The sequence below is a fragment of the Dendrobates tinctorius genome, unplaced genomic scaffold (genome assembly GCF_039654945.1).
Source record: "Dendrobates tinctorius isolate UK_male_01 unplaced genomic scaffold, ASM3965494v1 ptg000029l, whole genome shotgun sequence".
NCBI lineage: Eukaryota > Metazoa > Chordata > Amphibia > Anura > Dendrobatidae > Dendrobates > Dendrobates tinctorius.
Window position 1 is genome coordinate 10,844,640 of NW_027361697.1, and position 13,818 is coordinate 10,858,457.

The 13,818-nt window shown below is 41.5% G+C and overlaps 2 protein-coding genes across 5 annotated transcripts in view; one reads left to right on the plus strand and one right to left on the minus strand.

The window, feature by feature from the left end:
• Nucleotides 1–4,407, plus strand: part of NPHS2 (NPHS2 stomatin family member, podocin) — a 42,194-nt gene extending 37,787 nt beyond the window's left edge. The window contains exons 9-10 of the transcript XR_012231414.1: nt 3,130–3,344; nt 4,281–4,407. The gene's annotated coding sequence lies outside the window, so the exon portion shown is untranslated. The remainder of the gene's footprint in view (nt 1–3,129; nt 3,345–4,280) is intronic.
• The window catches only part of AXDND1 (axonemal dynein light chain domain containing 1), a 66,423-nt gene that overhangs the window by 8,492 nt on the left and 44,113 nt on the right, over nt 1–13,818 (minus strand). For 2 of the 4 annotated variants that reach the window (XM_073571371.1, XM_073571372.1), the window contains exons 15-22: nt 10,406–10,640; nt 9,330–9,543; nt 8,833–8,926; nt 4,244–4,458; nt 4,086–4,164; nt 2,372–2,482; nt 759–881; nt 547–638 (exon numbers count right to left, since the gene is read on the minus strand). In XM_073571371.1, the coding sequence (XP_073427472.1) occupies nt 547–638; nt 759–881; nt 2,372–2,482; nt 4,086–4,164; nt 4,244–4,458; nt 8,833–8,926; nt 9,330–9,543; nt 10,406–10,640 (1,163 nt within the window). The remainder of the gene's footprint in view (nt 1–546; nt 639–758; nt 882–2,371; nt 2,483–4,085; nt 4,165–4,243; nt 4,459–8,832; nt 8,927–9,329; nt 9,544–10,405; nt 10,641–13,818) is intronic. The other 2 variants (XM_073571373.1, XM_073571374.1) reach the window with 1 other exon arrangement.

Genomic DNA, 13,818 nt, shown 5'->3' on the forward strand with positions numbered 1-13,818 from the left:
ATCATAATGTGTCTCTCATCTGCTGCACCAAGTTTCCTCAAAAATCTTGAACAGCGCATATTGATACCCCAATCAATATGATACCCTAATGAAATCTTTGCCTAGGAGAGACATTGTTTATGCAGTATAACTACTACCTTGTGTCTTGTGGCTGCTCAGTCTTACCATGGTGTATATCCTGTGACCGGAAAATATAACAAAGTCATGGAAGTGATGACATGGCCCCCACAGAGCCCTGATGTCAACATCACTGAGTTCATAATGGATTACATAAAGAGACAAGGATTTGTGCAAGCCTACACCCACAGAAGATCTGTGGTTAGTTTTACAAAATGTTTGGAACAACCTCTCTGCTGGGTTTCTTTAAAAACGGTCTGCAATTATTCCTAGAATTGAATCTTGTTAATTGATAAAAATAATACTTTAAAATGAACAAATGCAATAAATCATATAAATTGTGGTATTTTATAAAATGTGGGCAGAAACTATCCTGAATTTTTTTTATTTTGTAAACTATAAATCACACAAAATAAAAATAGTACTTACAGGAGACGCTTTTCCAGTTGCTCCAAAGAGGTCAGTGACTCAAATGCTTGTATGGAGCGAGGGGTGCTGGGCCGGCTAGCTGTGAGGACACCCTACATTAGAAACAGTTACTGTCTATTAATTGCACAGCACTGACGTGTAACTCATGTATATGGCTGAATGCTCTATTACTAGAGTGTAAAATACAAGTGTTCATGAAATACATGTCTGACCTGTGCAAAAACTGGAATTTCCTCTTCCTTCAATGCTTTCTTACAAATGTTGCCATCGTAACCAATGATCCTCACGACGTCCTGGGCAGACGTGTCTGTAGTGTGAGACCTCCGTGCGCTAAACTAGGACATAGTGGACACAACTTTAAATATAAGATGCTTTCATGGGCTTCAACTGATTTGTCGACTACGTTCTTTGGCCCCTCCGAAAAGACTGACACTGCCGGACAGGTGCAGAAATGGAGTCCGACTGAACTCATTGCAATGAGTTTCTCCAACAGGTGCACAACGCCTAACATGCACAGAAAACAGAATTCCTATCTATCCTCAAAACCGAAGGGTTTTTTGTAAAATATTTACAGGAGTTATTTTGAATTTTTTTTTTTTTTTTTTTACTATGGGCCTAAAAACTAACAGGCAGGTAGTTGCTAACTACTATACTTGCCTGTTCTGCTCAGAGCCGTCATTGACCGCTCCTGTCGGCGATTTAGCTGATCCATGTGAACACAGCATCTCTTCTTCCAGGCTGCTTTGTCGATAGCCAACATCATACTGATTGACAGCCAGCTCCCCAAAGTTAGGCGGTGGGGAACCAGCTGTCAATGAGCATGACGTCGGCAGTCATGGCCTGTCAATAGAGCAGAAGAGAAGCCGCTGGTCTGTTGACATGAATCCATCGGAAGCTCCCGAGTCACCGGCAGAAGCTGTCAGTGACAGATCTGTGCCGGCAGAGGTCGGCTGTGTTGGGCACAGCAGTCAGGTAGGTAGCAACTAGCTGTCCGTTTTTAGGCCCATAATGAAATAAAAACAATAGTCCTGGATAAAGTCTTTATGCTTGGGGGTACCCAGTATTTACAAGTGCAAAATGTATCCTAATGGTAGATCCTGCAGGATACATAAATTTATTTTAATTGTATTTTGCTCCAAAACCAGGGCTAGTCTATAATAAATTAGTGCTGCCTAGCAATGTTGTTGTTTTTTTTAATATTTATGTACAAATCTGAACACAAGAAAAAAAAAAGTGATGTATGCTACGTCTTTTTATAAATGTGACCCACTTAACTTACACACAGTGTATGCCATTTTATTGCACATTTAATTTTAATTGCTAAAATAAAAACCTAAATCTGTCAACAGGTTTTTGCTACTCCGTCTTCTAGCAGCTTCATATAGGGGCAGAGACCCTGTGTCCAACAATGTATCCCATATTGGGCTATTTGCTGCAGTTTTAATATAATCACTGTTTTATCTGCTGCAGATCTAACAGTTGTTTGGCGGTAGGTTTGCTAGTCCTCTAGTGATAATCTCCTGCTGATAAACCTGTTATTTTATCAAAACTGTAAGAAAGCAGCTCGATAAGTGACATATAGCTGAAATCAGGGTCTGGTGACAAGTTCCCTTTAAGTTCTATTTATTTTTTAGCTAAGTTTTCCCACATGAGCTGAAGAACATATACTGGAGCTCTGTATTGCTTGAAAACAGGTACCAAATAATTCCGCTATATACTGGGAAATAATACAGGGAAGTTTTAGTTTGCCTCTGCGGTTCCCATTGCCAAAAACTATCCCTGCTGGTATTCCTGCCCTATGTAACAGTTTTACTGTATATGTAACCTCTTTGTTTTCTGTGTTTTGTGATTCTTCTGCCATCTCTGTTGGAGCAGCATAGTCTGTTATGTTTGAGAGAAGCATCTGGCACGTTTCAATCCATTCACTGCAAGAACTCTGAAGGAGAAAGTGAAAGAAAATTTTCCTTTATGGTTTTGGAATGGAACCTGGTGGATGCATAAAACTCAAGAAACCAATCATATTTCATTGTGTTAAAGCAGATCAGTCATGAGATTTCACAATATAAACTGCATAAATTATTAAATTTAAAAATTAGGCCTGACGAAGCTGATGTACTTACTTTGAAAGTCGATGTCTAATTTTCTATATAATTCTGATTTGAAAATGAGCATTTTTTTTTTTAAAAGACCAGGTGAAAGCAAGAGCTGGACTCATAAAATGTTCATCGTAATAGGCAGGAAAACTCTCAAAGGGGATTATATAGTTATTTGGACATAGACTTTCAAAAGAAGTACACTGGCTTCATCAAGTCTAAGACTTATTTAATAATGTTGGATCTTGAGTACAGTGTTTCTCCAAGTAAAGACTGGATGTGACGTTGCATAATTAGGATGGTTGAAAAAAAGACACGTGTCCATCCATATCATCTGAGGAATGGGAGAAGCTATAGGGAAGGGGTATAGGTACAACCATAATGCATGAACCATGTGTGTATTGAGCGTACCACTGTCATTGTTAGCTCATCTATTAGAACAGCTACTGTATTTAGCACTTATTTCTCAATGTGCATTACTCCTTTTCAGACCTTTTCCGTCTTCACTCACTGAGGATGTACATGCTTTCTTCCCTGTCCATACTGTGGAGAGCAGGGCACAACTCCCACCCTAAACTGTTGCTATCTCTAAACTGAGAGATGACGAGAGACAAAAGAGAACCAAGACCTCTGCCAGATTTCTAACATTTATACAAAGCACTCCGCTAGATAATGGATTTGCAGATCCTCTGCAACAGGAAAATGGTAAAAAAAAATTAATGAATACTATTTAGAAAGTTAATTAACTTTGCATTTAGAAGGGAAATAATAAAAAGGGGATGAATACCTAGATTCAGTTGTTAGTTGCTACTGCAATTCCATCAGTAGCCGTTGTGATAAATCACCAAGACTTTCAGCCTGTAAAGTACTGATGTTTCTCAGGAGGTTCTATCTTGTTTCAGTTTTTAGCGGATCACTGGGGCGGGAAACATTTGTCTACAGTTTCTCCCATCCTGGATGGAAACTACTGCAACTATTGTAATTAATAAATGTTCAACAGAAAAGCCATATTAAAATAGAATTACATTAGTCATATAATTATTTTATTTATCCTTTAGTAACCTGACAGCTGATCGTTGCTGCTCGATCGAGGGCAGCGGGTGGGGAGAAAGCGCAGGGGACTGAGCTGCACAGGAACACTAGTTGGACAGGCAAATCCCCGGCAGCTTCTCCCCACCTGCTGCTCGATTGGCTGGTGTCTCTCTACATGCGTGTAGTGAGAGAGACCTGTCACTCCACGGCAGTGGGCGGGGAGAAGATGCCAGGGAACCGCCTGTCTGACTAGTCTCAAGTGCTGCTCGGTCCCTGACAGTTCTTAAAGTATGCATTTCTCGCATGCCCGGCTGAGGTCATACAGCCAGTGTCTGCTACGTGCTGCCCTTGGCTCTGGCGCCATGTATCCGCTGTCAGGTCCACAATCAGTACTGTAGTATAGGTCACCGTTACCTTAATCGACTGCAGCTGTCTCAACTCATAACCATCTTCATCCACTATAGGGTTGTGTTCTACCAACTCCTGGCAACATCTGTGATGGAGAGAGGATTTCTGCTTTACACGCTGCCATCTGTAATAATTTATGCTAGTTACCATATACTTCCACTCACTTAATAATGTAAAAAGAGAAACTGTTCACTTTTTCAGATAAGGAAAAAGCTTCTTTTTGCATTTGCTGCAAAGTAACTGGAGCTGAAAACGCCCCTTCTTCAAACCAAGCAGCCACCGTGGGATCCAAAAGGTCCAAATCAGAAGGGTAGTCGGGCGACAGCAGCATGAGGACATTCACCATGTACTGCACCATTGCTGTATGGAGGCCCGTAACCTGCGGTAAGAGTACAAAGTTCTGCAATGTTGTAATATACGAAGAGTATATTCTCATGTCAGAGCAGTATATTTAACCCCTCAATGATGCGGACAATTTTTTTTTCACTTTGTTTCTCCCTTGCCTTCTTCCAAGAGATATAATTTTTTATTTTTCCTGTTTACATAGCGATATGGAGTTTTGTTTTTTTGCGGGTCGAGTTGTAGTTTTGAGTGGACACCATTCATGGAAATAAAAAACTAAAAAAAAAACTAAAGGTAAATGCAGTTCCGCCATATTTTTTTGTTTCATAATTACAGCTTTCAGTGTGCAGTAAAAATGACCTAGCTACATCATTCTACAGGCTTACTATGATTATGGTGAGATACTAAGCATACTTTTTTTTAATTTATTCCAGTGGATTAAAAGTTATGTTCTCTCCCTCCCCCCCCCCCCCCGGAAAAAAAAAATTGGTTTGTGTCACCATTTTAAGACGCCCATTAGTATTATATTCTTCCTTTGTTGGCATAACCCCTTGAAAAAGCTAACTGCGAAACATGTGTAGGGATTGGATTTGTGATCTGGTGTCTTGTCCTTGAAGGGGTTTTCCAGGACATAAATGAAAAAATACATTGTTACAAATAAATTCACTCATTCTAATTATTTATTTACGCTTGTCTTGCTTAGGGGGCAATAAAAAAGTCTTTCAAAATAGCTCCTGTCACATTACTAAACACAAAGCCTGCCATAACGACACAGCAAGAAGACAGTAAGGACTGTCCCTGATTAATTTTTACCTGTTTTTCGTCTAATTTTGTGCCTTTTTTTTTGTTTACGCGTAAGTCTATTTTATATGTGCTCGTCCTTTTTGTTTTCCGCTTTGTAGACGGAGTTTAGCATTTCCAAATGTTTTCGCCTGACTCGTCGATTGCAACTTTTTTTTTAAAAAAGCTGCCAAATTTGGCGTAACTCTACTCCAGTCCCCTTCTGTGTAGTTTTATGCGTTTCCGAAAAGCCGCATCTCTCGTGACATTTTGAAAAGATGTGACTGTTTGTTCAAAAAGTCTTAAAAATGGATAACGACAGGAAAGAAGTCCTTTTTTTGACTTTGTGCCAAATTCCTAAAGCTTTGTATGCTGTTTTGAAGAATTTGACGCAATAAACATCAGCAAATACCTGTAGACAGAAAAAAATAGGTGACCTAAAAAAAAGTGCAAATGATAAATTGGGACTACTGTGTGTATATCAAAGGTGAGATAACAGCCGAAAGAGGTTGTCCACTACGTTAACATCGATGACCTATCCTTAGGTCAGCAATGTCTGATCGGTTGGGGTGCAACACTCGGCACTGCTGGCGCCCATCGGCTGGTCCCAGTGTCGGCTGGAACTGACCAGTTATAGAGCTGCACAGCACAGTTCCATCACCTGTATAGAGTACTGCACATCCACCCCATATTCAAATCCATAGAGGACGGATGTGCAGTACCCGGCTATGGCCACTAGACAGGGCTGCGCTGTGCAGGTCCGTAACTGAGCAGTTCTGCCCGACACCAAGAACAGCAGATCAGTGGGGGTGCCGGATGTCACAGCTCTTGATCAGACATTGATGACCTACCCTAAGGATAGGTCATCAGTGGTAAAGTAGGGGACAACCCCTTGAAGCACAAGCAGTTATGTTGGAACATTACGAGGAGAGAGGTGGAGCAACAAACAAGGCGAGTCGGAGGCTGTAGGACATGTTGTTTTCTAACAGCGTTCTACTGTCTCATATAAATTGTTAAAAAAAACAAACATCTCCCATAGTTTTCATCTCGTGTAGTCCGTCCTCTCTCCTCTTAATTTCCCTTTAGGGCAGGTGCAGATGACCATAGATTCAGCCAAGAAAATAGGATTGAATATGCATCTGACACTGATCAAGCTCTGGTCAGAGTGTGATCATAGTGTGCTCCGATTCTCTTGGATGAGGAGGAGATGGAGGAAAAAAAAGTCTCCGTCTTCTCCATTCTGTCAGTCCGCGAACATCCAACAGCACTCCGATGTCACCTGCAATTTGAATATCGGCTCAAACTTGGGGATGCTGCGATTTTCTTCTCCCAAACCCCCCCCCCCCTCCTCAAGGCCAGGCTCTGTCCAAAAAAAAAAAAAAAAAAAAATCGAACATGTACACTCACTTTTTTTTTTTCTCCCACTAAACTTTATCAGCATGCACAAGAGACTAATCTAGTGTGCCAAAAACACGGCAAAAAATGCACACAAATACAAGCAAAACCTGCTTTTTTTTTGCAGCTTCTTTCCTGCCAAGAGATTGGGTTTTGCAGCCGAAAAAAGAAAAAAAAAACCGCTAAAAAAAAGCCAAGTGTGAACCTACCCTTAAAAGGCGTTTTGGAAAATCCCTGCACCCAGCTGCAGTTTAAAAAATAAATAAAACAAACAAACTATGCTTTACTTATCCTTCCCGGATTTAGCGCTGAATCTCCGCCGCTGTTCCGAGTGTCTGTAATTTCTGCAGCGCTGACACCACGTCCACAATGCTGCAGCCAATCAGTGAGCTCAGCAGGTCGTGCCGTCAACTGGCGCAAAACTGCTGATCTAACTTATTGGTTGTAAGTGCTGTCGACAAGACATCAGCACTGCAGACAATTAGACACCAGGAGCAGCAACAGAGACTTAGAACTGGACCAGGGGAGGGTGAGTGAAGTGTTTTTTTTAAACAAACTGCAGCCAGTGGACATGAGTTTTCTGAAATTGGAAAAACCTTTAACATGTTGGACATCACTTCTGACAGCCATCAGCTCCAATGTGCAACATGATTTTGGGGTGCTGATTGCCATGACAACAGGGTGACTGACAGTCTCAATATTAGAACTACCGTATTTTCAGATTATAAGACGCACCCCAAATTTTGAGGAGAACAATAGGAAAGAACACTTTTTTTAAATAATTAAAATGGTGGTGTTTATAATCCATGTGTCTTGTTCCTTACCGGAGGTGGTGGCTGCAGTGAAGCGAGGTCCCGGGGTCGCTGCTGGAGGAGGCAAAAGTGGAGCGTTGCAGCAGGCCGCAGGCTGGGATGAGGGGGTGTTAGGATGTGCGCCGCTGCGGGTGTTTGTTGTGCGTCGCTGCAGGTGTTCGGTTGTGCAGGGGCTCCGCCAACATTTTGTGAAAGCCCAGAGCCCCAGCAATTACATGGTTTACTATACGGTGGACTCCGGGAAAATGGCTGCCGGGGACGGCGCATGCGCAAATGGAGATCTCGGCACCAAGATCTCGGGAGATGAGTGCCGAGTGCGTCTTATAATCCAAAAAATGTGGGTAATATGTAATCCAGCCTGTGGTTCGACTTCCTAGTAGATTATCAATTTCATAATACACTGCAATACAATAGTATTGCTGTATATTGCTATGAGAACTACAAATCAGCTCATAGAGGACAGACCCTGTGATGTTAATATAAGAGTTATGGGTGTCAGAAAATGGCGATACAAGACAAATTTTGTTATGTCTGCAACCTGCAGAAATATGTTGCCAGGTCGTTTATACCAAACGAAGAAAGTCGTTAAAAAAAATCCTAAATATCATAGTGTGGAGGGCTGGATAGGGTGGGGGGGTCACCATTTCACCCCATCTGATTTTTCTTTACAGTTTTTCACTATATTAAATAATAAAATGAGTGTTATCATTTGGAACTACAACTTGATCTGCAAGAAAAAAATCACTATGTAGTAGTAATGGGGTATTATAATATTGAAAACGTAACTTTTATTCAATTCCTTCCACAAAATAGATCAGATAGAAAGCAAACAAATATAACAATAAAATACTCTAACGGGCAGGAGGCCGTGCTAGTGGAGACCTGCGGAGTTTTATAGCTCCTGCTGTCCTGGTGGGATCACGCCTGTGGTGGTTATCCTCTTTAGGCCTCATTCAGACATCCATTTGTCACGCATGTTTTCTATCGCTGCTTTTTAAAGATGGAACATGTACCCACTGTACTCCTTTGAGCTGTCCATGTTTTTTGTGGAGATGGAGACATGTCCGTTTTCCATCCATGTCTGGAATCGAGATTACTCACACAAGTCTAAGGGTCAGTGACAGTCAAGAAAAGCTCAGGGATGACATCGGCGTACAATCTGTCTTCTTCCGTGACTAACTTTGGATACAGAAGCTCCGGAATTCATTTATTTTTACATACATGAAAATCACTGATGAAACACAGACTGTAACATGGACTCGGATCCAAAACACTGATGAAACACAGTATGTGTCTTTATATACGAGAGAAATCAGGAACGTCTGAATGAGGCCTTAGATTCCATACACTATAGCTGATAACTAGACATGGAGCATGAGACATTCATTGTTTTCCTCTAGATTGTACTAACTCAGCATTCAGACCTCTTGGGTGAGCTGCAGATCGTCTCGCTCTGTTCCGCTGGTAGTGGTCAGTACCCAGTGCTGCAGCATGTGCAGGACCTCTTCCATTTCCACTCTGCATAGATACAAATGACCGTACTCAATCACAGGAATAATAGCAGGAATGCTCCTAAACAGATCTTATAACACGCCGCCATGCTGACTATTCAGATTGGTAATTTTAAATATGCAAAGGTAGATGTGCACAGGCATAGCCAAGCTTCAAGGGAATCTGTCAGCAAGTTTGTGCTATGTAATCCGAGAGCTGTATGATGTAGGCGCCAAGACCATGATTCCAGGCGGTGTCACTTGCTGGTCCACTGCACTGATTTTAATACAATGACTGTTGCCGCTGCTACACGTACTATACAGAGAATCATGGAAAGACGTTGAGAAAGGCAGCCCAGCCGATTGCCACATAGAAATGTGACAGAAACAGACAATGTGTAAATCGCTATATATTGCTGTACTCCCCTTACTTTCTAACTGTAATCTCACTCGAAGTTTCCTCCGATTCTGTGTTTCCAATTAGTTCCATTATCCGTTCCGCATGGGCTGTCCACTCGGGAAAGAGATGATAGAGGTTTGACCAATCGGATTCCTTTATTTCATTGGGGGTGTGTTTGAGAGGATGCATGGGCAACGACCAGCTCTCCAAACTACTTAGAAAAGACGTGAGGCCTTTGGCCACTCCTGTTGACCAAAGTGATTGGGAAAAGCATAAAACAGAGACTACACAATAATATACTGGATTATGTCTAAAGATACTGATGACCCACTCCTTGAATAGATCATTCGTATCGAATTGTTTGAGGTCTGTTACCCGGTACCCAAACCAATCAGATGTTATAAACTTGACTGAAGGCCGGATGTGATGCGCAGCTCCTTTCAATGTCTCGCAGCTTCCGCTGGATCCCACCGAACAGCTTCTATTAAATCAAATATTAGCTGTGCTGCACTATACAGCTGCTGCTACACATTGAAAAGATTTATTAAAGGAGCTGTTCTATGTTATCCGCCACCGGCCGCGCCACACTTCTGTATTACAGCTCCATTATATTGCATTTCCATCTTGCCACCACTGAAGCTTATAACAGTTGATTATTGGGAGTGTCAGGCCCCCCATCAATCTGATATTGATGACCTAACATTAAGGTGGGGAATGTGTCAGCAGGATTTCACTCCCCAAAATTATTTCTATGCTCTTGTAACTACTTTCAAAGACAAGTACTTTAGCTAGGAAGCCTGTTCATTCGTTACCAAGAAATCTACATTTGAACCTATGAAGCACCCTTCAACCATCTCCTCTCCACATCTGTTTCCTGCCCTATCTCCTGCATGACTGACAGGTCCTTTTCCTTGAAGTCACACAGCAAAGGAGCAATCAAGTCAAGCAGGAGGAGGCGACACTGAGCAGGGAATAGAGCTGGAGGGACAGAGGCTTGGGAACTCCAATCACAAGTGAATGCATGCCTACTTATTTTCTTTACTTTTCTAAATCCGTTTGATTATCTGTTGATTTACTAACCTGTGCTGGTATGGTAGAGTCACTCACCGTTTTCCCCCTCGGCTCTTCGTCTGTATTGCTCACTGACTTCCTCTATGGTGTTGTTCAGGTCTTCCATGTCTTTTTGCTCCGGTGCTGGGCTCCCATCTAAGCCTTGATGTCTTTTTAATAATTTCTCTCCCAAATGAGACCATTCCTTCTGAATATCAGAGGCAACTTTAAGAGATTCCTGACTGTTTAGGACGTTATTCCCTTCAAACCGTTGTTGTTCTTCAGCAAGCATCTACATGCATATCGAAAGCAGAGCTGTAAGAGAAACCTTCACACTGTGCTGAGTAAACTTACTATTGCATGTTCTTACTTTGTAAAATGCATTGCTTTGCAACAATTTCCAAAATCATGGCAAAAGTTGTTGCAGTTTTACCGCAATTGCAGAACCGTATGAATGCAGCGTTATGGTAGATGGGTCAACATTTTTTAATCAGCAAGCTAGCTTAGGGGCTAAAAACAAAGCATTACATTGATCAAACAATGGAAAGTTTTCAGTAAATGATGCAATTTATGCAGAAGATATTAGGTTATGTTCACAAAGGACAGAATTGCTGCTGAAGTTTTCTGTAGAAATTCCTCCAGAGACCATAAACACTGCAGTAGGTCAATAAACAGTAATAGTACATTTATATTGAACAGGGTACCTAGTTGACACTATTTTGATCAAAAAAAGCATAAAACCCATGATCCCACTATGACAAGCTTGCACCCAATCAGGATGGTCCCTAACTTCAATATCTCACCTACATGCCAGCTGGTCTCAATACAGACGGAGGTTTGGGGGGAAGGCAGAGCAGGACCCAGACTTAGTTATTTTTCACTTGCCAGTGAAAAGCTATATAGACAAGATGCACAGCCCAAAAAGGAGGAGCTACACCCCGATATGTACAGAGTACAAGGAACTAAAACAAAACTGAAGAAATAGACCGGCACACTTTTTTGATCAAAATACTGTCAACTAAGTACCCCGTGTTATTCACACGTTCTGTTACCATTTACTTACCGTATTTTTAGGACTATAAGACGTACCTTTTTCCTCCAAAAATGTGGAGGAAAATGGGGGGGTGAGTCTTAGAGTCCGGATGTACCTGCTCTGGCTCGCAGCTCTGGCTGTGTTGAGTAGGTGGGGGAGTGGCAGGGACGGAACAGCGGGTCACAGGCGGCAGGAGCCGGCTTCTGTGGCCAACACCTGTGTCCACTGCTAAAGAGAAATGAATAATCACTGCATTCCACACTCGTGGGCGTGGAGGCCAGTGAGTATTCATTTCTCTTTAATAGCGGACACGCTGTTAGCCGCAGCAGCCAGCTTTCTGCAATTGCCAGGCATTCACATGTGCCTGCTACTTAAGGCAATGAATATTCACTGCTCTCCACTCCCATAGGCATGGAATGCCGTGAATATTCATTCCCTTTAGTGGCAGGCACATGTGAATGACTGGCAGTTGCAGGAAGCCAGCGCCTGTGGCTAACACTGCTCGCTATTAAAGAGCAGTGCATATTCACTGCTCTCCATGCACATAGTTCCGGCGTGGAGAGCATTAAGTATTCCGGCAGTTGTCCTTGGATTGTAAGCCGCGCATGATGTCACTGCCATGCGCTGCCTACAATCATTTATCAGCTGCTGACATCGGAACAAGACGCTGCAAGGGAGCTCAGGAAGGTAAATATAATGGCTTAAGGGTTTCTTTATGTTTTTCTGAAGGGGGGCATGCATACCAGGATGGGGCTGGGGGCCAATCATACCAGAATAAGGATGGAGCCATGCATACCAGGACGAAGATGGGTTCCCTGCATACTAGGATGGGGATGGGGGCCAATCATACCAGCATAAGGATAAAGGGGCCGTGCATACTAGGATAGGGATGAAGGGGTCATGCATACCAGGATGGGGATGAGGGGACCTTATATACAAGGAATTGACCACATTTTTCGCTTCAAATTTTTTCTCTAATTTCCTCCTCTAAAACCTAGGTGCGTCTTATGGTCTGGTGTGTCTTATAGTCAGAAAAAATACGGTATTTACTTTCTGCAGGGTATTTGCTCATTGGTTTTTATCCTAGGTTTTGTATTTATTATTTCAGCAAATTCCACTTTGGAAAGCCACAATTTATCTCCACTGAACCTCACTGGAGCTAATCCCACATGTTGCAGTTAGAAATCTGCTGCAGAAATCCTGAGCGTTCAGAATATTCAAAGCTAAATGTGCCACTTCATATTTTAACCCCTTAATGACCGCCAATACGTCTTTTAACTGACGTGTGATATAAGAGAAGAGCATCCCCATACAGGTGACAATCCAGCAGCTGTCAGCTGCACACTATAGCTGACAACTTGCTGCATCAGCCACGATCAGTGTTTGCACCGTCCAAATCTTTTTAACCCCTTAAATGCTGCTGTCAATAGTGACAACATCATATAAATGGTTAACAGAGTGTGGGGGCTTCCTCTTTACCCCATCCGCACCCTAAGGTCATGATTATGTGGTCCTGATGTTTGCCATGGCAATTCATGACCAAATAGCGGCCTTAGAGTCTGATGGCTGTTGTAACCTGTTCAGAAGTCAGCGATATTTAGGTGGTAAAAATGCACTTTTTCATTTCTGTCATGCCACTTTGCATTAATTCCTGAAAATCACCTGAAGGGTTAATAAACTACCTGACAGCAGTTTTCAATATGTCAGGGGGTGCGGTTTTTAAAATGGTTTTACTTTTGGGGGTTTTCCACTATATAGGACTCCCAAAGTCACTTCAAACCTGGATAGGTCCAGAAAAAAATACATTATCATAAAATTCCTTGATGAAATGAAAAATTACTGCTACATTTTTAAACCTCCTAAAATGCTAACAAAATAAAAGAACATTTTACAAATGGTGCTGATGTAAAGCAGACATGCGGAAAGTGTTATTTATGAATGTTTTTGTGTGGTATGACTATCTGGATTAAAGGGATAATCATTCAAAGTTTGAAAATTGCAAATTTTTTAACATTTTTCTCAAATTTCTGATATTTTTTTATAAATAAAAATAAAACATTGACCTAAATTTACCATTATCATAAAGTACAATGTGTCACGAATAAACAATCTCAAAATCACTGGGATTTGTTGAAGCGTTCCAGAGTTATTACCACAAAGTGACACTGGTCAGATTTAATAAATTTAGCTTAGTCACTAAGGGGTTAAACATGTGACAATAACCTAATGGCCATAAACATTATACTTGCCTAGATGAAATATTTTGATTTAACGCTTATCGTTGTGTTTGGATAGGTTTTATGCATATTAGAAGGAAAACAAACTTCATAATTTGTGTGGGTTTCCTCCCATAATCCAAAGATATACTGATCTAGATTGTGAGCCACAAAGATGCTGCAGAATTTATAAATGATCATAATAGAATAAAAAAAATAAT